This window comes from Schistocerca gregaria, chromosome 4 (genome assembly GCF_023897955.1).
Source record: "Schistocerca gregaria isolate iqSchGreg1 chromosome 4, iqSchGreg1.2, whole genome shotgun sequence".
Taxonomy (NCBI): Eukaryota; Metazoa; Arthropoda; class Insecta; order Orthoptera; family Acrididae; genus Schistocerca; species Schistocerca gregaria.
The window spans coordinates 362229883-362253616 of record NC_064923.1 but is presented as its reverse complement, the minus strand read 5'-3'; the positions used below and the strand labels follow the sequence as shown (position 1 = coordinate 362253616).

The 23734-nt window shown below is 43.5% G+C and overlaps 1 protein-coding gene across 1 annotated transcript in view; it reads left to right on the top strand.

Annotated features, from left to right (window-relative positions):
- Positions 1-23734, top strand: part of LOC126267732 (uncharacterized) — a 78051-nt gene that overhangs the window by 48564 nt on the left and 5753 nt on the right. Inside the window, exon 4 of the mRNA XM_049973034.1 lies at positions 6671-6756. Within this exon, the coding sequence (XP_049828991.1) occupies positions 6671-6756 (86 nt within the window). The remainder of the gene's footprint in view (positions 1-6670; positions 6757-23734) is intronic.

Sequence of the window (23734 nt, the reverse complement as noted above, 5' to 3'; positions counted from 1 at the left end):
TAAATTCCCACCTTTTTTGCAGTATAAATAGGGGGAAGCAATGTATTCGATACCTCATCCAGAAACGCACCCTCTCGAAACCTACACAGCAAGCTACAGAGCGATGCAGAGCGCCTCTCTTGCAGAGTCTGCCACTTGAGTTTGCTAAACATCTCCATAACGCTGTCACGCTTACCAAATAACCCTGTGACGAACGCGCCGCTCTTCTTTGGATCTTCTCTATCTCCTCCGTCAACCCGACCTGGTACGGATCCCACACTGATGAGCAATACTGAAGTATAGGTCGAACGAGTGTTTTGTAAGCCACCTCCTTTGTTGATGGAGGAAGTAATACGTTACTGGCTCATTTTGAAACGTACGCTCTCGGAAATGCAACAGTAACCCTCTCTGTGATACGCAACACCTCTCTTGTAGCGTCTGCCACTGGACTTCTTTGAGCTTCTTCGTAACGTTGTCGCGCAAAGTAAACGATCCGACGATGAAAAGCGTCACTTTTCGACGCATCTTTACTATATCTACCACCAATCCAAAAGTGTCAGGCATCCACACCATTGAGGAATACTGAAGAGTCCCTCTTACAAATATCTTGTAATCCCCTTCTTTCATGAATGAATTAAGTTTCCTTAACGATCTTCCTGTGAATTTTTGCCTTGCATCTGGATTTCCAACAGTAAGCTTTAAGCGGTCATTCCACTTCAGATCGTTCTGGAGGGGTACCCCGAGGTTTCTTACGCCAACAGTGTAATCGAACAGTACGGGGCCTTTCAGAATGGTTCAAATGGCTCTGAGCACTATGGAACTTAACATCCGAGGTCATCAGTCCCCTAGAACTTACAACTACTTAAACCTAACCAACCTACATCCATGCCCGAGGCAAGATTCGAACCTGCGACCGTAGTAGTCGCGCGGTTCCGGACTGAAACGCTTAGAACTGCTCGGCCACCGCAGCCGGCCACGGGGCCTCCTCACTTATTTATGAGCAACATATTTATACTGCAATAAAAAACAAAACAAAAAAAAGGACGGGTCTGGAATGCTGCAACACTGTTGAAAGAACGTATCATCTCAACCCTTGCGTGTTAAAAGCGCACTTCCTAAGAAGATATGATTACGGTTCAAGATCCCGTTACCGACCTGATCACGAACTAGGACTGGGAAAGGATGGAGAACGAAATCAGTCGTGTCCTTCGTAACGGAATTTTCTCGTCCTTAGGCGATTTAGGTAAACCACGGGAAGCTTACGTTTTGGTAACAGGAAGGGGGGTTGAACCTCCGTCCTCCCAAAAGCGGGTCTTATGCCGTATTACAGCGTCCCTTCGCTCCGTCTGGCGGGCAGAAACCTAATGTCATTGCCCTGTACTGGCTGCATTCCGGCCGCCACCAATTTCAGTTAGCAAACAAGTGTTTACCGCGTATAGTGTACATCGATCAGCTATGCTGCTCTGGCAGCTGTAATGTGCTTTCGAAATGTATGGAACAAACAGTGCTCGGCAGAGTCAGAACGTGTCAGATTTCATACAACATTAACGGTAATCTTTTGGAGCACGCCATATCGTTTAAATTCGTTCGGCTAACACTTTGAAGCAATACGAAATGGAACGAAGAACTGGAATCGGTAGTAGGAATTTCTCTTTTTTAGAATTAGTAGTAAATGCTGTGTGTGTGTGTGTGTGTGTGTGGTTGGGTTGGTGGATGGGTGGATGTGTGCGTTGAGGAAACCGCATACAGAACTACAGTGTGAACTAGGATTTCCTATATGGCAATCACTTTAGACGCATTTTATATGGTCGGAAGAAAATCGCAACATGTCCGTCCCCGGTAGCTGAGTGGTCAGCGCGACAGAATGTCAATCCTAGAGATCTAGGTTCGATTCCCGGCTGAGTTCGAGATTTTCTCCGCTCAGGGACTGGGTGTTGTGTTGTCCTAATCATCATCATTTCATCCCCCTCGACGCGCAGGTCGCCCAAGTGGCGCCAAATCGAACGACTTGCACCCGGCGAACGGTCTACCCGACGAGAGGCCCTAGTCACACGATATTTATTTATTTATCGCAACATCAATAAATAATTAATGTAGAGTAATGAAATTTCAAGAATATATTTGTCCAGGTAACACACCGCAGTGATTAACTTCGCAAGATCACAGATTAATACTAGCGCGAGAAAAGCCACTGCAAATGTGAGGTGCTGTACATGAAAAACCGGTTTAACCGTGAATATGCCAAATGCAAACGTGCAAAAATGTATGCATTGTGTAGTACAGGTGCCAGATGTCAGTCTGTGAGATGCAGTTCAATGCCGGTTCTACTTAGTCGATCAATGCAAGGACGCTTAATGCAGTCTTGGGATGACGCACAAACTGGCATCCGATGATGTCCCATATTTTCTGGATTGGAGACAGATCTGGTGATCTAGCAGGCCAAGTCAACATGTCGATACTTTACAGCGCATGTTGAGTGACAACAGCGGCAAGTGGACGAGCGTTAGCCTGTAGGGAAACATCTCCTCCAATGTAGTTCATGAATGGCAGCAGATCAAGTCGAACCACCAGAATGACTTTACAAATTTGCTGCAAGAGTATGTGGGGTAGCCCCGAGTGTTCCTACTGTCGTACGAAATTGAACCCCAGATGATACCTCCAGATTTAGGTCCAGTATATCAAGCACACAGACAGGTTGGTTACAGGCCTCCTAACCAACACACGGCCATCAGTGACAAAATCAGCATTCATCAGGAAACACAACAGAACTGCAATCTCTCCTCCAATAAGTTCTCGTTTGAGACCAGCGAATTTGCGGCGGTTTAGGGTCAGTGGAATGCACGCTACAGGAAATCTGGCTCGGAGCTGTTCTTGACCGATCTGTAACAGTTCATTGTGTCGCTGTGTTACCAACTGCTACTCAAGTTTTTGCTGTAGTTGCAGCTGCGCCACAGAAGTACGCCGAACGTGATGGTCTTCCCTCTTGGTAGTACTCCGAAGCCGCCTGGAGGCTGGTCTTCTTGGAAGAGTGTCATCATTGCCAGCCTGTAAAGTGGCTACTTTCCTGCAAAGTCTTTCTTGCAGTATCGCAGAAGGAACATCCTATTACACGACCTCGTCCAAACTCAATGAGATGTTGATAATGGCGTTTCTGACGCCTTAAAGAGGTTCATGACCACGTCAAGTGTCAGAGATAACTAACGCTCATGACTGTCATATCGTGTATTTAAAGTAAACCTAGTTTGCATTCTCATAGTGACGCTAGTGGCGTTGTTGTTATGCGAATGGCCCGAAACTTGAATAGACATCGTCTTTCAGATGCAGAAACACGATTACCTATTTTCGTTTGTGTCGAACACCCCCATCTTGGTGTTGCAATTTTTCTCCAGCAGTGTATTTATAACAAGATATATCCTTTTCGACAGATGGCTGAAAGCAATAACACATCCATTTTATTCCACCCACGATTAAGCTACTTATGCAATTACGAGGCGATTTTCAAACTCCTCATCAGATGTCGTCATCTAAAATCGAACCACGATTTGCCATGGTATTGGACACTGTCAAAGTTCATGGAAGTACACAAATTCGTCTCAAGAGGCTTCCATTTATCGATTCTGTGTACAGCCAGGAATTTTGGCACTGTCAGGTAGTTTGGCCATTGCGTTGGATATCAGATTATGAGATGTGCTAATACGGTTCTGATTCCCCTCAGGATGGTACACATGCCGAAATGGTATGAAGTGGACATAAGTTACGTTCATGAGAATATTAATGGCTCAGCCACGCTTTTAATCTGCCTACACTAAAACATGCGTTTTGGTAGAGCATACTCGCACTATCAGACACAAACCATCACAAGAATTAGAATATTGCATCGAACAAAATCTGTAGATCGATTCATAAACATGAAAAATTCGGAACGTGGTTGTGTGCGTTTACTTTTGGCACGTGTCTTGTCGGCCACTACCTTCGCCGCACAATACAGTGTGTTGAACTGTGCAGCGTCGTTCGTCAAGGCTATCACAAGTTTGTCATCCTACACGATCAAAAACCATGTCCGACTTGTACAGGCTGGTTATAATTAAACGTCCGCTAACTGAGCCAGTATGGGCACAAAACTGTTTACCATATGAGTACCCAATTTTATAGGATGCTTAGACTGTGCGCTGTTAGTAGTGTTTGTCTCATTTCTCGCCGTTAGGGACCAGTAATGGTGCGACGATGCAGGGCTGAAACAAATGAATCGGAGTGCAATACAGTTGCAGACAGTCAACATGGTTCTGTACGGGGCGAGAGTGGCTTTACTCGTAAAGCAATTTTATCAAAACAGCATCAAAAGTGATTTTTCTCTCCCCGAGTGTCGACACATTAACGATATACGTCCTCTTTCCGCACTGCGGTTGAAGAACATGACTCGGAAGTTCTAATTAACTGGCGATTTGAGAATTGCTCCTGCGCCAGAAGTTGTTGAAGAAGTTACTATAGCCATGGCTGAGCATGCTGGATGCAAGTGTGATCTCCAAGCAGTGCGCGGCGTCCTTCACATCAGCTGAACATTCCATGGTCCACCGTTCGAAAACTACTGCGAACAACTGTGAAATGGAATCAGCACAAATGAGATCCATAAAAAATTCTAGGCTCTCGTCGATGCAGATGGGCATCAAATTGAGAACGTTTGTAACATGGGGCGTAACAACGATGCGCAGTTAACTAATGTTACCTTGTCATGTGGAAATTAAAATGTATTTCTTTCAATGGGTTACTCGTTATTTTGTCAGTATGTCTTCAAAAACGTTCTCACAAAGTTTCATTGTCCTACGATCACCAGTATTTCATGAGCACTCGCTCAAATAGCGAAAGTCTAATTACGAGTATAACCACCCTGTACATTACAAATCCACCTGTGTAGCTCTTCAAATCGTCTGAGCAACATATTTGTTGTTGTTGTTGTGCTCTTCATTCCGAAAACTGGTTTGAAGCAGTTCTCTCCATGCATCGCTATCCTGTGCGGGCTTTTTCATCTGAAAACTACCGCAAATTACTAGTACAGCCTTCTGAATTTGCTTATTGTATTCATCTCTTAGTCTCCTTCTGAATTTTTACTTCCCACACTTCCCTCCAGTATTGATTTGTAATCTCTTGATGTCTGAGAATTTGTCCCATCAACAGATCCCTTGTTTTAATTAGTTCTGACACAAATTTGTCTCCCAAATTCTATTCAATACTTCCTTATTTATTAAGTGGTTTACCCATCTAATCTTCCACGTTCACCTCTTGCACTACGTTTCGAAAACTTCTGCTCTATTCTTCTCTAAACTGTTATCGGCTATGTTTCACTTCCTTACCTGGCTACATTTCATAGAAATATTTTCAGAGAAAACTTCCTAAAACTTAGATCTGTATTCCATGTTAACAAATTTCTCTTCTTCAGAAGTGCTTTACTTGCCACTGCCTGCCTCCGTTTTATACTCTCTCAACGTCGGCCATTATCAGTTATTTTGCTGCCCAAATAACAGAACTCGCTTAGTGTCTCGTTTCCTAATTCCTTCAGCAGCACCCGATTTAATTCGACTACAAGTTGACGATTTTCTTTTTTTATATTCTCCTCTGAAGAAACTCTCCTATCGTTTAAGATGCTCTTCAAAGTTCTTTCGCTGTCTCTGGCACAATTACAATGTCATCGGCAAACTACAAAGTTTTGTTTCTTCTCACTGAACATCAATTCCCACCCTAGACTTTTCTGGCATGTGTTTTACCTGCCATTTGTTTTATGCGGTCGTTTGACTTTAAATCGCCCCGTACGCACACACGTAGACATTTTGTGGATGCGACCGCTTCCATTGATTGTTGTGCAGTCGTGTAATCATATAATAATGGGTCTTCCTGCCCAATACGTTACATTTATGTTGAGGACTTACTGCCAATCGCTGCACCAAGCATCGATCTCTTGCAGGTTTTCTTGCATTTTGCTACAATTTTCTAGCGTCGCGACTTCTATGTATACAACAGCAGCATTCGCGAAGAACCTTTTGGAACTTTCAACCTTATTCATTAGGTAATACTTTGTAAAAGTATTGGTTCTCTAACACTTCCAAGGGGTACTCCTGAAGTTACTTTAACGTCTAAACATTTCTCTCTGTTGAGAATGATATCCAGTGTTCATTCTGCTACAAACTCTTCAGTCCGATCACACAGGTGGCCTGACATTTCATTCGTCTGTATTTTGTTCATTATATGGGAGTAGCGATAGAAGACTGCAGAGATAGGGAAGATCCAACGCAGAGCGGCGTGTTTCGTCACGGAATCGTTTATTCGGAGTGAGAGCATTACAGAGATGCTCAACAAACTCCCAACACTAGACTGTTTCACTTAATACTCTCAAATACTGCACAGGCAACGACAGTGCTGCTGCCAGCCAAAGACCACATTGCTTGTACTCAGAACCAGTGTGGTGAAACATATCGACTATTAAAAACTTCCGTCTGAAAAATATCCAGTATACATGAGGGAAGTATGAATCATAGAATAAAACTAGAAATCACATCGCTCTTATCGAATACAAAGAATAATCTAGAGATCTTACAATTAAACAGTACTAAAGTGACAATATTGCTTCTTACATGATGTAGTGCAATAACCTGGACCAAACTATATTTGACTAATTGCTGGTTCTTCCCGGTGTCCACAGATGTTGGCGATTTTGCTGTTTGTCGTGTTATTGTCGTTTGCATCCGATGCTGAAGCGTACACGGAAGTGGCAGCTACTAGGATTAGGTAAGTAAATCATTCAGTAGCTATATCTATCTCAAAAACCTACAGTACCGTTCAATATTACAATTATGCCTATATCGGTAAACCCAGTATATAAATCACCTGCAAGGGCTACAAACTGAAACTAAAGATTACGTGTGCTGTGATTTAAGATAATAACAGATAGACACTTTGCATTTAATAGTGGAATCACACCACAATCAGTAACATGCATACTTCGGATACTGAGCGTCAGATAGTGACATTAGGGCTAAAGTATGAGTCACAACGCAAAGCACACATAGACAGAGCTGAAGAATATAGTTTCTCTTATTTGTTTCCCCTCAGAAAACGACTGTTTCTCTGGGTGCCCCCCCCCCCCCCCCCCCCCACACACACACACACCAAAAGAGTGGCCTCTCTTATCATAACATAGACGTTTGCAAGTACTTCGAGCTCTGTCCCCTCACCAGTTAAGTAGCATGTGTAGGCAATGATGCATGTCTTGCAGCAACTCTTAAATAAACTACTCTATTTTAACGTTACAACGCGGACAGACTCATCCACTGTATACACCTTTTTTTCGTGAACGTGAGTCGTTCCTACCGTCTCTGTATCGGAGCTCCCATGGCGTTGTAGCCGCGGCCAAAACCTTCACGTACTATTGAAGATGTGCGGCTCTCGTGACATTACGCGACTGAACGTGTGGGTGGATACTTGTCTTGCTCTGAAAAAGCCAATTTCTTTGAGACAAGATATCTGACACGGCTGTTCCACCTTGCAGGGATGAGCAAAAAACGTCAGTCCTATAGGGCGTTAATCAGGTAGGGCCTTTGAGACCCCGGATGGCGTTGTCTATGCCCCCAGCGAACCCACCGATTCCATATTCACATTAAAGTCGTGAGACATGGACGAACGCGAGCACCAGGACCGCGGATGATAAACCGAAGTCTGCATAACTTTTGTACTGAACAACAAATTATCTCGCTCATTTGTGTATACCTGATTATAGATCGTTGATTGATATCATGAAACACGTTGCATGTTCCGGCTTCCCTTGGGCATCTACTCTTCCTCCTTTCACAACAGTGGGTGCACTCATTACACACCCGATTTTGGGGCAAGGACGAGAAGAAATTCGTCTGTCGACATACTGTATGAGATTTTTCTGAACGATTCCCAAACTTTTTATCTCTTTTATTAATCAGGGAAGTAATAGACGTACTGTACCTTAGTTCAATCACAGTCTCGTTTCTGCAGAACTGGCACGGAGGCAGCAAATTACTTTCTCCTGCTAACCTTACCTGAGTAACAAGATCACACACACACACACACACACACACACACACACACACAAACTATACACATGCGCACGCCCATGGCCATATGAGAATCCCTGTGATCAAGGTTAATGGGAGCCGTTATGTAATTTTGTTTTTACAAAGCCTACTAAGAGGAAGGAATGACGCTCTTTCATTAGATCCCACTGTCAATTTCCGTCTTACCACTGCACGGAAACACGGTTTCTACGCAATGGAAACGGCTTCGGGTTTATTTTGTATGGAATCGTCTCTACAGCGAGATATTCGTTAAGACGATATAAAAGCGGTGGGAAATTCGTCCTTCGTTCTCTTCCAGACATAACAACGCTATCGCGTCATTAGCTCCAGGAAGCACTCTGGCCTTTTTTTACTACGCCTTTCATTAACGCCAGGCCAGGCGTTAAGGTCAGCCACAGGTGTTGTAAGGTGCCAGCGGCACTGTAGCATACACCTTGAATGACGACAGAATGCGAAGAAAATTATGAACCAAATTAATTCTCATTTGTGAAGAACAGCAAAGTGCATAAAGTGGGAGATAATGACCTTTGAATGAGATCCAGGAAGAACCTTTCGCTTTAGAGTTGAGTGTACGCTGTTTTGAAACTGTCCAGTAGTAGAACATTGAGTGCCTGACTGGAACTCAAACCCAGAGACTTACCTTCTCTAGTCAATACTCTTACCAGCTGAGCTATCCTGACACGTCTCATAGACCAGCTGTAAAACTCGTCGTACCGATTTCTCACACGATATTCGTCAACCATGAATGAAGCGCAACAGGTAGATTCCGTCTTCGTAGATTTCAGGAAAACATTTCACACAGTGCCACACTACAAACTGTCAACCATGGTTCGAGTATATGGAAAAGATTCTCATATGTATGAGTCGCCTGAAGACTTTGTAAGTAATGAAGCCCAGTACTTTACCCTGGATGGAGAGTGTACATCAGAGACAAAGTTATCAGCAGGAGTGCCCGAGGGAAGAAGGGACCACTCTTGTTCATTACACAGAATAATTTTGCTAAATGGGAACAAACTGCAGGAAACTATTCCTGACAGGATAAGCAACAAAAAAGGTCATATGGACATGTGTTCAGAAATGTGTTACAATGGAAACACCCATTTTAGAATGCAGATAAGAGATCTTTGAAAGTGATCCCATTATCAGCACCAGGCAGGCGGCTAGCCAGCATAGGTAATCCAGACGACTGTAAAGGTCATTCACCAAGACAACAGCCACTATTTGTATCACATAAAGAAATGTGATCAAAAAGTCAGTATAAATTTGAAAACTTAATAAACCACGGAATAACGTAGATAGAGAGGTAAAAATTGACACACATGCTTAAAACAAAGTTCACAAAATGTGCGACAGATGGAGCTGGACAGCAAAACGTCAGTGACTGCGCTTGACAATCGTGTTACAGAATCGCATCATTCCCAGCCTGGCTGATAAGCACCTGCTGGAACGTACGATGTTGATGCAGGAAGACGTTCCACCCCATATTGCTAGACGCGCGAAAGATCTCTTGCGCGCGTCGTTCGGTGATGATCGCGTGCTCAGCCGCCACTTTCGTCATGCTTGGCCTCCCAAGTCCCCAGACCTCAGTCTGTGCAATAATTGGCTTTGGGGTTACCGGACGTCACAAGTGTATCGTGATCGACCGACATCTCTAGGGATGCTGAAAATCAACATCCGACGCCAATTCGCCGGCCGGAGTGACCGTGCGGTTCTAAGCGCTACGGCCTGGCACCGCGTGACCGCTACGGTCGCAGGTACGAATCCTGCCTCGGGTATGGATGTGTGTGATGTCCTTAGGTTAGTTAGGTTTAAGTATTTCTAAGTTCTAGGGGACTGATGACCAATGCAATTAAGTCCCATAGTGCTCAGAACCAACCAACCAACGCCAATTCCTCACCATTACTTTGGACATGCTTTACAGTGCTGTTCACAACATTATTCCTCGACTACAGCTATTGTTGAGGAATTATGGTTGACATATTGAGCATTTCCTGTAAAGAACATCATCGTTGCTTTGTCTTACTTGGTTATGCTAATTATTACTATTCTGATCAGATGAAGCGCCATCTGTCGGACATTTTTTGAAAGTTTGTATTTTTTTGGTTCTAATAAAACCCCATGTCATTCCAAACATGTGTGCCAATTTGTACCTCTCTATCTACATTATTCCGTGATTTATTCAGTTTTCAAATTTATACTGACTTTTTGATCACCCGGTATTTTAGTGGTGTGTGTTCTGTCGTGTATGTCCGTCAGTCTGCCTTTGGCACTGAAGTAGTGCGGACGTCTTCTTTATGTTCTCACCGCAATAGGTTGGAAATTTGGGTCTGTCAGGGACCGTGTCAGGGTGGCCAAAGTAGTTAATGCAAGTGCCCATGAGAAGTGGCAAATCAGGATTCGAGTCCTCGTCCAGCACAAACTTTTTAACTCTCGCTATTGCATTACCATAGTGCTCTATGTGGCTAGTGGTTCCTGTGCTGCCCTTATTATATATAATAGTTGTGTTGCTGGTTCACTGCACAGGCCACCATGATGCTACGATTGGTCTTACCCAGCCTATCCACAGACGAGACTACCTTTATATGGGATGTATCGTCACCTTCACAACAATCACATGTGAGCTACAGAGAATTCCAGAGCCCTGGATCAGTCTCAATGTGGGGGTGGAGATTATTGGCGACTGCCTTGTGGGGCCAGTCATGCTACCATAATGTGTCACAGGTGAGGCATGTCTACAGTTTCTGTAGCTGAACTTGCCTCCCCTGCTGGAAGACATGTATCTGGTGGTACAGAGGGTACTGTAGCTGTAACATGATGGAGTGTTCCAGTTCCCTAGCTTCTTTAATGTGGAAGTAAAACAATACTAACAGCATAACCCCTCTTGTCTGTGGTTTTCACATGTGCTACAGATCATTGTAACACAGATCTTTTAGGACCAGCTTCAAATGGGTGTACCTCCCTTGCAGTGCATTTTCGAACAAAACAGTTCCTTCGACCACGACAGTACAGCCCGGAAGACCGGAGGACTCATCAGCAACGACTGAGAAAGTTTAGAGAACAGACGTTTGCAACAGACTGCAGTACGATCCTACTGCCACCAGCATATATTTCATATTAGGACCACGCCACCAAGATAAAAGAGAGCAGGGCTTGTATGGAAGTAAGAGGACGTGATGAAAAGTAATACATACGAATTATCATGTGAAAAGTATTAAGGCTTTTTAGATAAAACAAGCATTACTAACATTCTACAGCTTTATTCTTCATATCTAGATATATATTGTTCAATACAGTTATTATGGAGACGAAAACCCTTATCCAAAGGGTAGACCAGTTTATTGACACCGTCGCTAGAGAGTAACTGGTTTGGTTGATGGAGTCATAACCTTACCTTCGCTTACACTGCTTAATCACTGTCAGAGTGAAGTTCTAGAAGGTATTCTTTAAGTTTTGGAAACAGATGAAACTCGGATGCAGCGAAGTTGAGACTGAGCGGAGATAATTTATGACACTGAACCCCAGGCGTCGGATTGTTACAGATGTCTCAGCGCTCGTGTGCTGTGTGGCCTTTGCATGCTGAAGGAGAGGGTGTTCTACGTTTGGTCGAATATTTCGCATTCGCAACACGATTACAGCCCCTGTTTCTCACTGTCCGACACAGTTACGTTACACACCACCATGCTACTACTCGGAGCCGTCTTTCGGCACAGAGTTGCAACTGGCGTCAGGGGAAAAGTAGGCTGTGTAATATGCATGACATGTAATATCTCAACCGATATCGAGAACAGACTAAAAAATTCTGAAGCATTACTTTTCAGCACATCCTCGTATAAGGGGTGACCCAAAAGTTTCTGTTTGAGGGCGTCGGTGCAGCATATATGCAACACCACTAATCCAATTCGCTGTGTAAAAGCATCGACACGTAAGCAAGGGGTTGGTGCGGCATTCGAACAAAAACATTTTGATCGTCGCTTATATGGGGTAATTCAGCTGCTCCTACCGATGGCCTTTATGCTACGTGCAATGCCTTCAAAAACCATGAGCACGATTTTCATATTCTCTCGCTCGCTTTTAGTCCTACGGAAAAGTGAAGAGGACATTTTTCTACGAAATAAATGCTGTTAAATTTTGTACTAGGATACGTTTGCGCCAGAGGCCTCAGTTTTCGAGTTATTTAAGAAAAACGTGTCTGAAGGTCATTTCTTTCTTGTACAATTCGAAAATTATGTGTTCTAGAGAGAACATGGAAGAGCAGTTGAACGGAATGAACAGTGTCTTGAAAGGAGGATATTAGCTGAACATCAACAAAAGCAAAACGAGGATAATGGAATGTAGTCGAATTAACTCAGGTGATGCTGACGGAATTAGATTAGGAAATGAGACACTTAAAGTAGTAAAGGGGTTTTCCTATTTGGGGAACACAGTAACTGATGATGGTCGAAGTAGACAGGATATAATATGTAGATTGGCAATGGCAAGGAAAGCGTTTCTGAAAGTATTTGTATGGAGTGTAGCCATGTATGGAAGTGAAACATGGACGATAAGTAGTTTGGACAAGAAGACAATAGAAGCTTTTGAAATGTGCTGCTACAGAAGAATGCTGAAGATTAGATAGAGAGAATTTACGACAGTACAAAATTTAACTATATTAAATTTCTTGCAAAATGAATCCTGTTCATTTTTCCTTGTAGGACTAATAGCTTACAGGTAGCAAGTGAGACATCTTTCGGAAGAAATTGCGGATTGCATAAAACCTGTCGGTAGAGGCAAGTGATTCACCCTGTATACAGACGGTTGTCTTTCCTTCGGTGCATTTGCAAGTGGAACAGGAAAGAGAATGGCTAGCAGCGTTACACTGTATGGTGACTTGTCGAGTATGTGTGTACAGTGGATGTGAACCGGCCTTCACAGCTTCACGTCTGCCAGTGCTCATCCTAAGAAAACTGGAGTGGGGCACTAGCAGAAGTGGTGAAGCTCTGCAAATAGGAGAGACGTACTGTTGGAGGGGAAGCTATAACTGTGAGGACAGCTCGTAAGGCGTCACTAGACCGGGTAGGCTTGCGGTTCCAGTGTTCGTTCAGAACATGTTTTTAAGAAGCCTGTGAACTGATACCTGTGCACATAGCTCACTAAGTTTCGCGTCAGTATTGAATTATTAAAGTCATTACTGACAGCCTTTCATTTCTAAGGACGTAGCAATGGTCACTTGCAAGAAGAAATACGGTTCTCCTCAATATCAATTTAAAAATATATGAGAAATGTAACTAAATTGAAAGCCCAATATCATGAAAAGGGTAGATTGCTACTCACTGGATAGTGGAGATGCTGAGTCGCAAGATAGGCACAACAAAAAGACTGCTAAGCAAGTAAACATTTAGCCTAAACTCCCTCCTCTGAAATGGACAAGACACACACACATTGACGCAAACATGGCTCACACACACATGACCACCGTTTAGACTCCGATCTGGTCTTGGCGGCCAGAGACAACATAAGTATATGAGCCGTGATTTTATCAATGTTTGTGTGTGTGTGTTCTGTCTATTTCAGAAGAAGGGGTTTGGTTTAAGGCGTATTTTGCTTTGCGGGTGTTCATTTTCTCCGCGATTTCCCAAAATTACTAGGATGGTTACGTTGAAAACATTACGGCCAATTTCTCGCCCTATCCTTGGTCAATGCGATTTTCCACTTAGTCTCCAATGATCGCGATAGAACGCAAAAGTTTATTTTCCCTTTGTTCTGTAACGGCCGTTCTGTGTTCCATCGAATGTGTTGTCATGATGACACATACCTGTCACATTTTTCAGAGACTGATCATCGAATGAATCAATTTGAAATCTATATTTATTCATTTAATTTAATTTTAAGCAGTTACTTATTTATTCCATATGCTGACATTGTAGCCTCTGTATTTGGGAATACGACTAGGCCGGTTATCGACTCCCAATCAGAGATTATTTCAGTAGGGGCAAGTTGTAACGGCACAGAAGTCACCTGGACACACTGAGGAAATTTTGGGGAAGCTATCTCAGTTACGCATCAGTGAAACCAGGAACTTGATTAGGAGCCGCAGACAGTTTCATCATTAAAATAATAGACTCATACTTAGATACTGCTTCATATCTCTGTCTATGGCCTAACGGCATAGGAATATTTCAAAGCCTGAAGATGACATAAAAGGAAGATAGAGCCATCAAACTTCAGTCGCTCCAGAAGTCCAACAGCGTGAAACAAATTTTTCGCAGAAGTAATGAACTCTAAAGTTAATAAACAGCTAATCATTCGAAAACGTACGTACAGAAGACATAGCAAAAAATAGATTGAGAAAATAAACCGAAAATGTGGGTAAGACATAGATAAATGGCGGCCAGTGTTTACGTAGCAGACGAGAAGTAATAAATACCTTTTACCAGTCCAGATCGAGTGAAATGGCATGCTGTCATATGACCTGGAAAGAGAAGGCCAATAAAATATAGTGTTTATCCTTTATAAAAAGCTCTTTGTCAACTCTGTAGGAATTATGAATAGAATCTTAACTATCACTTGCCAACGTCACATGCCAGCCAATTCCAGTAGGTAATTTAACAATGTTGCCACACATAGACGGATGGTAGAAACGTCGTTGCGGATTTCAGACAAGGAGTAAAACGAGAATTTAGTGAAGAATGTGACAAAAATTTATCATAGTACTAGAATCATTGTAACAATAATACTAATAATAGTAATAATAACAACGTTAAATGAGAACCTGTTACTTTGCTGTATGGTGCACTGCTGTAAAGAATCTTGGAAAGATAAAGCTTAGAATAATTAAAAACAGGTTTCTTCTCGTTTCCCGAGGGGTAGTGAGACATTTAACAGTTTATCATTTATTTCACAAGAATATTTTTTTATGTTATGTACTAATGGATATAAAAGAGAACCGTTGCTCTGTGTGGAGAAGTGAAATATAAACTGTCTAGCCTTTTAAGTAATTCTGTCTTTTAACTGGAGAACGACAGGGACATGCCAGATCATAGCGACACTGTGTAGTACATAGTGCTGCGCTACTCTTGGAAATAACATGTTCATGAAGTAAAATACCATCTACCTGCGTTAAGCGAGGAAATGCGTCAAAACGTTATCTGGAGTAACACAGCAGGTTATAGACTATGTAAGCTAAATAATTTTTCTTCTGGAGCTCTCAAAATAACAAGAAGTCTGCATTTCTTATAACGAGACATTATAAAGATGTTTTCTTATGTTGTTGCTCACTATTTATTTGAATGGGTGTCTGTTTGCATTGTACAGAAAGTTAACACTAAGCGGTCATTAACTTTTAGTAAAAATGTGGAAACTAGGACGATGAATGTCTGAGGGGTTTTAAGACCCTGCGCTGTAGTACTTTCGTTTTCGTAGTTATTTCTTTGCACTAAAAGCACATTATTTTAAGTCTGCTTTCTCGCGGCTAATGTTAGAACGACCACTATTACCCGCCGGGCACTACAGAATATGCAGTCTCTGAGCACTCAGACATACATAAATTGTAAGGGAAACTGCGATAAATAAAATAAAATTGCCTCATTGATCATTGCAGTTGTGAGGATACAAAGATGCTTTAAGCTTTGTTAGGTATCTCCTTACGCTGAAAATAGGACTTCTGATTCACATACTTCCAGCTGTAGCAAACTCCACAAATCAACAAGAGGACTATAGCCCACACTACAGTTTGTGCCCATTTCGTTTCCGGTAAAGTGTCTAGATGCCGTCTCAAGGCATATAGTCTTACATTCAGAGAGGTAGGTAGGTAGGTAGGTATCTATCTAGGTAGATAGATAGATAGATTGAGATAGAGGAAAAAAGAAAAGGAAGAAATTATAGTTAACAGCTAAACAAACGACATTCGGTAATCTCAGCACCAGTCTTTGGAATTTCTCTTCTTTTCTTTATCAGATATACGGGTCTCAGGGAATACTTGCTTGGTTCTCGGTTCGATTTAACTATTGTAGTGACGCAGTGGTTAGCACAATGGACTCGTATTCAAGAAGATGGCGGTTCAAACCCGCTTCCGCCCATCCAGATTTAGGTTTTCCGTGATTTTACTAAATCGCTCCAGGAAAAAGTCAGCATGGTCCCATAGAAAAGGTACAGCCTATTTTCTTCCCAATCCTGGCAGCTGGTACTTCATCCCTAACGACCTAGTTGTCGTATTGTAGGGAAATCTACACCTAATCTGCCTTACTTTCTTCGGTTGGATTTCATCGGATCCCGTGAGATAGTATGATTGTGATTCGATGAATACTCTGCCAAGCACTTAAATGTGAATTGCAGAGTAATCATGTAGATGTAGATGTAGATCTGCCCCGACCTGTTTTCCTCTTTACTGAGCTATCCTAGCATGACTCATGACCCGCCAGTACCTCATCCCCTACCTTCCAAACTTCACAGAATTTCTCCTGCATACCTTAGCACATCTAGAAGGAAGGATACTGTGGAGACATGGCTTAGCCAGAGTATGGAGGCTTATTTTCATAATGAATTTTCACTCTGCAGCGCAGTGTACGCTAATGGGAGCATTTGCCCTCGAAAGACAAAGATTCCTGGTCAGAGACCAGGTTTGACGCCCAATTTTGATCTGACAGGAAGTTTCACGCATGCCTTAGGATTAAGCGGGATTTCTCATTTATTACCAATGTTTTAAACACGAGGGAAAGGATGGTAAATGAATAGCATTCTGTTATAAACATAAAGGGAAATAAAGTCGTCAAGGTACTGCTAGCAAACCATTTACAAGGTAGCCTATGTGTTCTCCTGTTGCTACATCCACGCTACACATACAGCCGCACTTACGAGGTGCGTTGAACTGTGCATGTGAACGTCACTCATGTTCCCAGTACAAAGTCTGACAGTATTACAGTCAAGTTTCACGTTGACATATCTCATTTAGTTGCCAATATTAAAAGAGCACTAAGTCCAAAGTGGCAACAATCTGTACGGTTTTTATATTTCTGCCAAGATTAAGGTTTAATAACATTACTCAATAAAGCAAACGTATTTCAGTTGCTGCAAAATGCAGATGCCAATTTAATAGCTGTATAGCGGCAAAAATATGTGATACTCCTATTTCTCTAGGCAGGCAAAATGTATGATTATAAGACACATTAAAACCGCGAATGGAGGGAATTTTCGAGTCCTATACTTCGCTTACTGACCCCCTTAAGGAAACTGGGATCAGAAAATAATATATTTTTCCAGAATAAATATAGGAAATGAGGTAGTGTTGGAAGTACAGTTGTGAGAGTGGGTCGAGAGTCGTGCGTTTATAACTTAGTCTGCTGCAGGCACCGTAGCTCGATACGTTCAGTCACGGGGCTGACCACCGTCTTAAAAACAAACAAAAAAGTGAATTTCTCGTCGATGAGATTTGATATCTTGCCACATCTGCACAGAACCACTGACGCAAAAACGACGACGAGAAACAGATCGAAAAAAAATCAAAAAGTCGCTGGAGCACTTATCGGCGACAACTAAGATCTGAAGTTCGAGTTCAGTTCCGAGACACAGCCTGCTAGGAAGTGTCCCAAGTTCCAACGTATTTTCGTTTCTGAGTTTTCTGTTACTAAAATAGCGGAAAAATTCCATATATACAGGGTGGTCCATTGATCGTGACCGGGCCAAATATCTCACGAAACAAGCGTGAAACGAAAAAACTACAACGAACGAAACTCGTCTATCTTGAAGGGGGAAACCTGATGGCGATATGGTTGGTCCGCTAGATGGCACTGCCATAGGTCAAACGGATGTTAACCGAGTTTTTTTTACATAGATGGCCAACCGGATAAACTCACTTCTCAGAGAAAGTACACTTACATTTACATAACATCGAATATTGCAGTCAATACTTACCCAACACTGTAGTCGAGAGCGCTACCGCGCTGCTTCCTGGACTCGGGTAGGCGCGCCGGCCCCGTATCGAATCCCCCCGGTGGATTCACGACGACAGCCGGTGTGCCGGCCAGCCTTGATGTGGTTTTTAAGCAGTTTTCCACATCCTACTAAGTGAATACCGGGATGGTCCCCACGTCCCGCCTCAGTTACACGACTCGCAGACATCTGAAACACATTCACACTATTTCACGATTCTCACAAGACGCAGACAGCTGGGGTAAACTAATACGGACCTGGGGGGTACGGGGTGGCGGCAGGACGGGCATCCGGCCATCCCTTCAAATTAACCACGCCACATCCGTACTTAACCCTGCCAACCCTGCGCACAAAGCGGGATAATGGCAGTAGCAAAAGTAGAAGAAGAGACTGTAGTCAATTCTTCTGTTGAAACAATAAGAAAGTGTCAGAAGCGATTAACAAACTCGAAGGTGAGTAAAATAATATTTTGACCCATTGGAACGCGAACCAGCACCACATCACCTACAACACTTTACAGCACTGCGCCTCCACTGGTTGTGTTATGCTGACCATTACTGAAATGCGGACGTACTTCGCATCTTACCAATTTTAAACGTAGACGTATTATTAACTGACATTGGACTATAGCAACTTGAACCAAGTACAATACGTTTTTTATGGATCCTCAGCGTGCCGTTGCCTTGAAACCGCATACTGTCCTAACTTTGTTACAGTAATTCTTTAACCACAAATATGACGTTTCCCGTCATTTTATTACAATAAATCACACAACTGACGATGAGTTTTCGAGAGTTTATCAGTTTTTTGGTGTTTAGGAGCGGCGTGTATATCACATACACAGGTGGAAAATATCACAACACTGGACTCGCATTCGAGAGGACGACGGTTCAAACCCGCGTTCGTTCATCATGATTTAGGTTTTCCGTGATTTTCTTAAATCACTTGAGGCAAATACCGGGATCATTCTTGTGAAAGGACATAGACGACTTCTTTTCCCATCCTTCTCTAATCCGATGCAACCGATGACCTCGCTGTTTGGTCCCCTCCCACGAATCAACAAACCAGCCAACCAAAATATCGCACCCCGCGAGTCTGTACTGAAGAGAGGTGGCGTCATGTGACATAGATGGTGTCCTTGCATCTCACTGATTTACGTTCAAACGAGTGTTCAGAATGTCTGCCTTGCTAGATATTGCGCCGCACGTTCGGAAAGACTCTTCAAAGTGCTTTATCCAAGCTACGAAGTCAAAACCTCCACACGCTCAATGCTCACATTCGAAAGCACTATACGTGTGCCGACTGCTTTAGAGATGACGAAGTAAAATATTACGTGTTTGCAGAAAATATTAGTTTACATACTTATGGTACCATTTCCATAAGTCTGAAAAAATTATCAGTGCCAATAGGAACTGGTTAAAAAGTTGTTTTAATTTTTTGACATACACTACTGGTCATTAAAATTGCTACACCACGAAGATGACTTGGTACACACGCGAAATTTAACCGACAGGAAGAAGATGCTGTGATATGCAAATGATTAGCTTTTCAGAGCATTCACACAAGGTTGGCGCCGGTGGTGACACCTCAACGTGCTGACATGAGCAAAGTTTCCAACCGATTTCTCATACACAAGTAGCAGTTGACCGGCGTTTTCTGGCGAAACATTGTTCTGATGACTCCTGTAAGGAGGAGAAATGCGTATCATCACGTTTCTCACTCTGATAAAGGTCGGATTGTAGCCTATCGCGATTGCGGTTTATCGTATCGCGACATTGCTGCTCGCGTTGGTCGAGATCCAATGAGTGGTAGCAGAGTATGGAATCGGTCGGTTCAGGAGGGTAATACGGAACGCCGTGATGGATCCCAACGGCATCGTATCAGTGGCAGTCCAGATGACAGGCATCTTATCCGCATGGATGTAACGGATTCTGCAGCCACGTCTCTATTACTGAGTCAACAGATGGGAACGTTTACAAGACAACAACCATCTGCACGAACAATTCGACGACGTTTGCATGGACTATCAGCTCGGAGACCATGGCTGCGGTTACCCTTGACGCTACATCACAGACAGGAACGCCTGCGATGGTGTACTTAACGACGAACCTGGGTGCACCAATGGCACTACGTCACTTTTTCGGATGAATCCAGGTTCTGTTTACAGTATCATGATGGTCGCATCAGTGTTTGGCGACATCGCGATGAACGCACACTGGAAGCGTGTATTCGTTATCGCCATACTGGCGTATCACCCGGCGTGATAGTATAGGGTGCCATTGGTTAAATCCGTCTCGGTCACCTCTTGTTCTCATTCACGGCACTTTGAACAGCGGACGTTACAAATGGTTCAAATAGCTCTGAGAACTATGGGACGTAACTGCTGTGGTCATCAGTCCCGTAGAACTTAGAACTACTTAAACCTAACTAACCTAAGGACATCACACACATCCATGCCAGAGGCAGGATTCGAATCTGCCACCGTAGAGGTCACGCATTTCCAGACTGCAGCGCCTAGAACCGCACGGCCACCACGGCCGGCGCGGACTTTACATTTCAGATGTGTTACGACCGGTGGCTCTACCCTTCATTCGATCCTTGTGAAACCATACATTTCAGCAGAATAATGCACGACCGCACGTTGCAGGTCCTGTACGGGCCTTTCTGGATACTGCAAATGTTTGACTGCTGTCCTGGGCAGCATATTCTCCAGATCTCTCAACAATTGGAAACGTCTGGTCAATGGTGGCCGCGCAACTGGCTCGTCACAATACGCCAGTCACTACTCTTGATGAGCTGTGGTATCGTGTTGAAGCTGCATGGGCAGCTGTACTTGTACACACCATCCAAGCTCTGTTTGACTCAATGCCCAGGCGTATCAAGGCTGTTATTACGACCAGAGGTGGTTGTTCTGGGTACTGATTTCTCAGGAGCTAGGGACCCAATTGCGTGAAAATATAATCACAAATCAGTTCTAGTATAATATCTTTGTCCAATGAATACCCGTTTATCATCTGCATTTCTTCATAGTGTAGCAATTTTAATAGCCAGTAATGTATTAAGAAATTATTACATGAAGAACCAATGTGACAGTATTTAAATTCCTTTGGGAAAATCTGTTAAACATGCTCACCGTGGTACTGCGTTGGTATGTCAGGTGCTTTACTCGGAGTCTGGAAAAAAAACAATGTGGCGCATCATGGAGAATCCACTATGTGCTAGGTCTTATTTCGAGAACAGTCTTTCGCTTGCGGTAGACTGGGAGATTGAGCATGCAGTTGTGAGATAATACCCGGCAAAAATGAGCAACAAATGGAGTGGCTGCCGGCGCTGTTTGCCGTTACGTGGCAGGTTTCCAGCGGCGGCTGGGCTGGGAAAACCAAGCAAGTAATCTGCGGATGCGCTGACGTAGGCGAGAGGAACGCCGGGTAATGACCAGGATCTGCCGCTAGCCAAACAAGCCGTGTTGTGTTGCGGGCGAATTTACGCAGCTGACCTTCGGGCTGTGGAAAACTACTCCCTGCATAACGTTTTTTTTTCTGTTGCACGAGTAATTCAAAGTGCTTCAGTTTCCTTGAGCAGTCTGCCTTCATCCATCGTCATGCCAACGCAGACCTTGGCAGTGTTCGCGCATACCACTCCTTTCGTTTTTTGTTTCCTTTTCACGTTAGACCAGTCAGGCTTCCGGCCTGCAACTGTTCTTTTGTGTTTGTGTCGCTAATGGTCGCTCTTGTCATCTTCATATTAAGCTGTTTCAGGAGAGAGTGCAGGCAGTATACAGACCAATGACGTATCGATCTGATTATTGTTAGTGACCTTTTTTTACCCCAGTCGTGTTTCATCCGTACTTCAGCTTGTAGTGTTACATTCAGCTGTCTACGAGCGAAGAATTTATGTTAAAAACATCCTCCATAGATTTTCACAATCTGTAATCGCGTCAACGCTGGCAAAAGCTTCCTCTAAGTCTACAAATGCTATAAATGTTGGTTTGCCTTTCCTTAACCTTTCTTCTAAGATAAGTCACTAATTTCTCACGTGTTCCTATGTTTCTTCGGAATTCAAAGTGATCTTCTTCGAGGTTAATCTCTGTCGTAGTATTATACACACATCAAAAGAACTTTGCATCACCATGGTTCCAGAACGTTGACTGTGGATATTGTATCACCGACACAGTCCCTTTGACTGTTCAGAGATGTCACTAAACGCACCCAAAGACGTAAACAACCATGCATGAGAAGCGCCTATTATACGGAGGAAATCCGTCAGCCGATCAGTTTCAGTCATCCCACCTACTAGGAGGTACACAGCTCGCGTTGTCTTAGTTCAACCATGTCTAGACATTCAATACCGCGGTTCGACGGCGTCCGCATTGTTGCTTTGTGCCAGGAAGGGCTCTCAACAAGGGAAGTGTCCAGGCGCCTCGGAGTGAACCAACGCGATGTTGTTCGGACAGGGAGGAGATACAGAGAGACAGGAACTGTCGATGACATGCCTCGCTCAAGCCGCCCAAGGGCTACTACCGCAATGGACGACCGCTACCTTCGGATTATGGCTCGGAGGAACCCTGACAGGAACACAGCCATGTTGAATAATGCTTTCCGTGCAGGCACAGGACTTCATGTTACGACTCAAATGTACACAATAGGCTGCATGATCCGCAACTTAACTCCCGAAGTCCATGGCGAGGTCCATCTTTGCAACCACGACACCATGCAATGCGGCACAGATGGGCCCATCAACTTACCGAATGGACCGCTCAGGATTGGCATCACGTTCTCTTCACAGATGAGTGTCGCGTATGCCATCAACCAGACAATCGTCGGAGATGTATCTGGAGACAAACCGATCAGGATGAACGCCTTAGACACACTGTCCTGCGAGTGCAGCAAGGTGGAGGTCCCTGATGTTTTGGGGTGTCATTACGTCGGGCCGACGTAAGCCGCTGGTGGTCATGGAAGGCGCCGTAACGGCTGATCGAAACGTCAACGCCGTCCTCCGACCGATAGTTTAACCATATTGGCAGCATATTGGCGAGGTCATATACAATATGTACAACAACCAAGAGGGAATAATAAGAGTGGACGATTAAGAACGAAGTGCTCGTATTAAGAAGGGTGTAAGACAAGGCTGTAGCCTTTCGCCCCTACTCTTCAGTCTGTACATCGCGGAAGCAAAGATGGAAATAAAAGAAAGGTTCAGGAGTAGAATTAAAATTCAAGGTGAAAGGATATAAATGATACGATTCGCTGATGACATTGCTATCCTGAGTGAAAGTGAAGAAGAATTAAATGATCTGCTGAACGGGATGAACAGTCGAATGAGTACACAGTATGGTTTGAGAGTAAATCGGAAAAAGACGAAGGTAATGAGAAGTACTAGAAATGAGAACAGCGAGAAACTTAACATCACGATTGATGGTCACGAAGTCAATGAAATTAAGGAATTCTGCTACCTAGGCAGTAAAATAACCAATGACGGACGGAGCAAGGAGGACATCAAAAGCAGACTCGCTATGGCAAAAAAGGCATTTCTGGCCAAGAAAAGTCTACTAATATCAAATACCGGCCTTAATTTGAGGAAGAAATTTCTGAGGATGTACGTCTGGAGTACAGCATTGTATGGTAGTGAAACATGGACTATGGGAAAACGGGAAGAGAAGAGCATCGTAGCATTTGAGATGTGGTGCTATAGACGAATGTTGGAAATTAGGTGGACTGATAAGGTAAGGAATGAGGAGATTCTACGCAGAATCGGAGAGG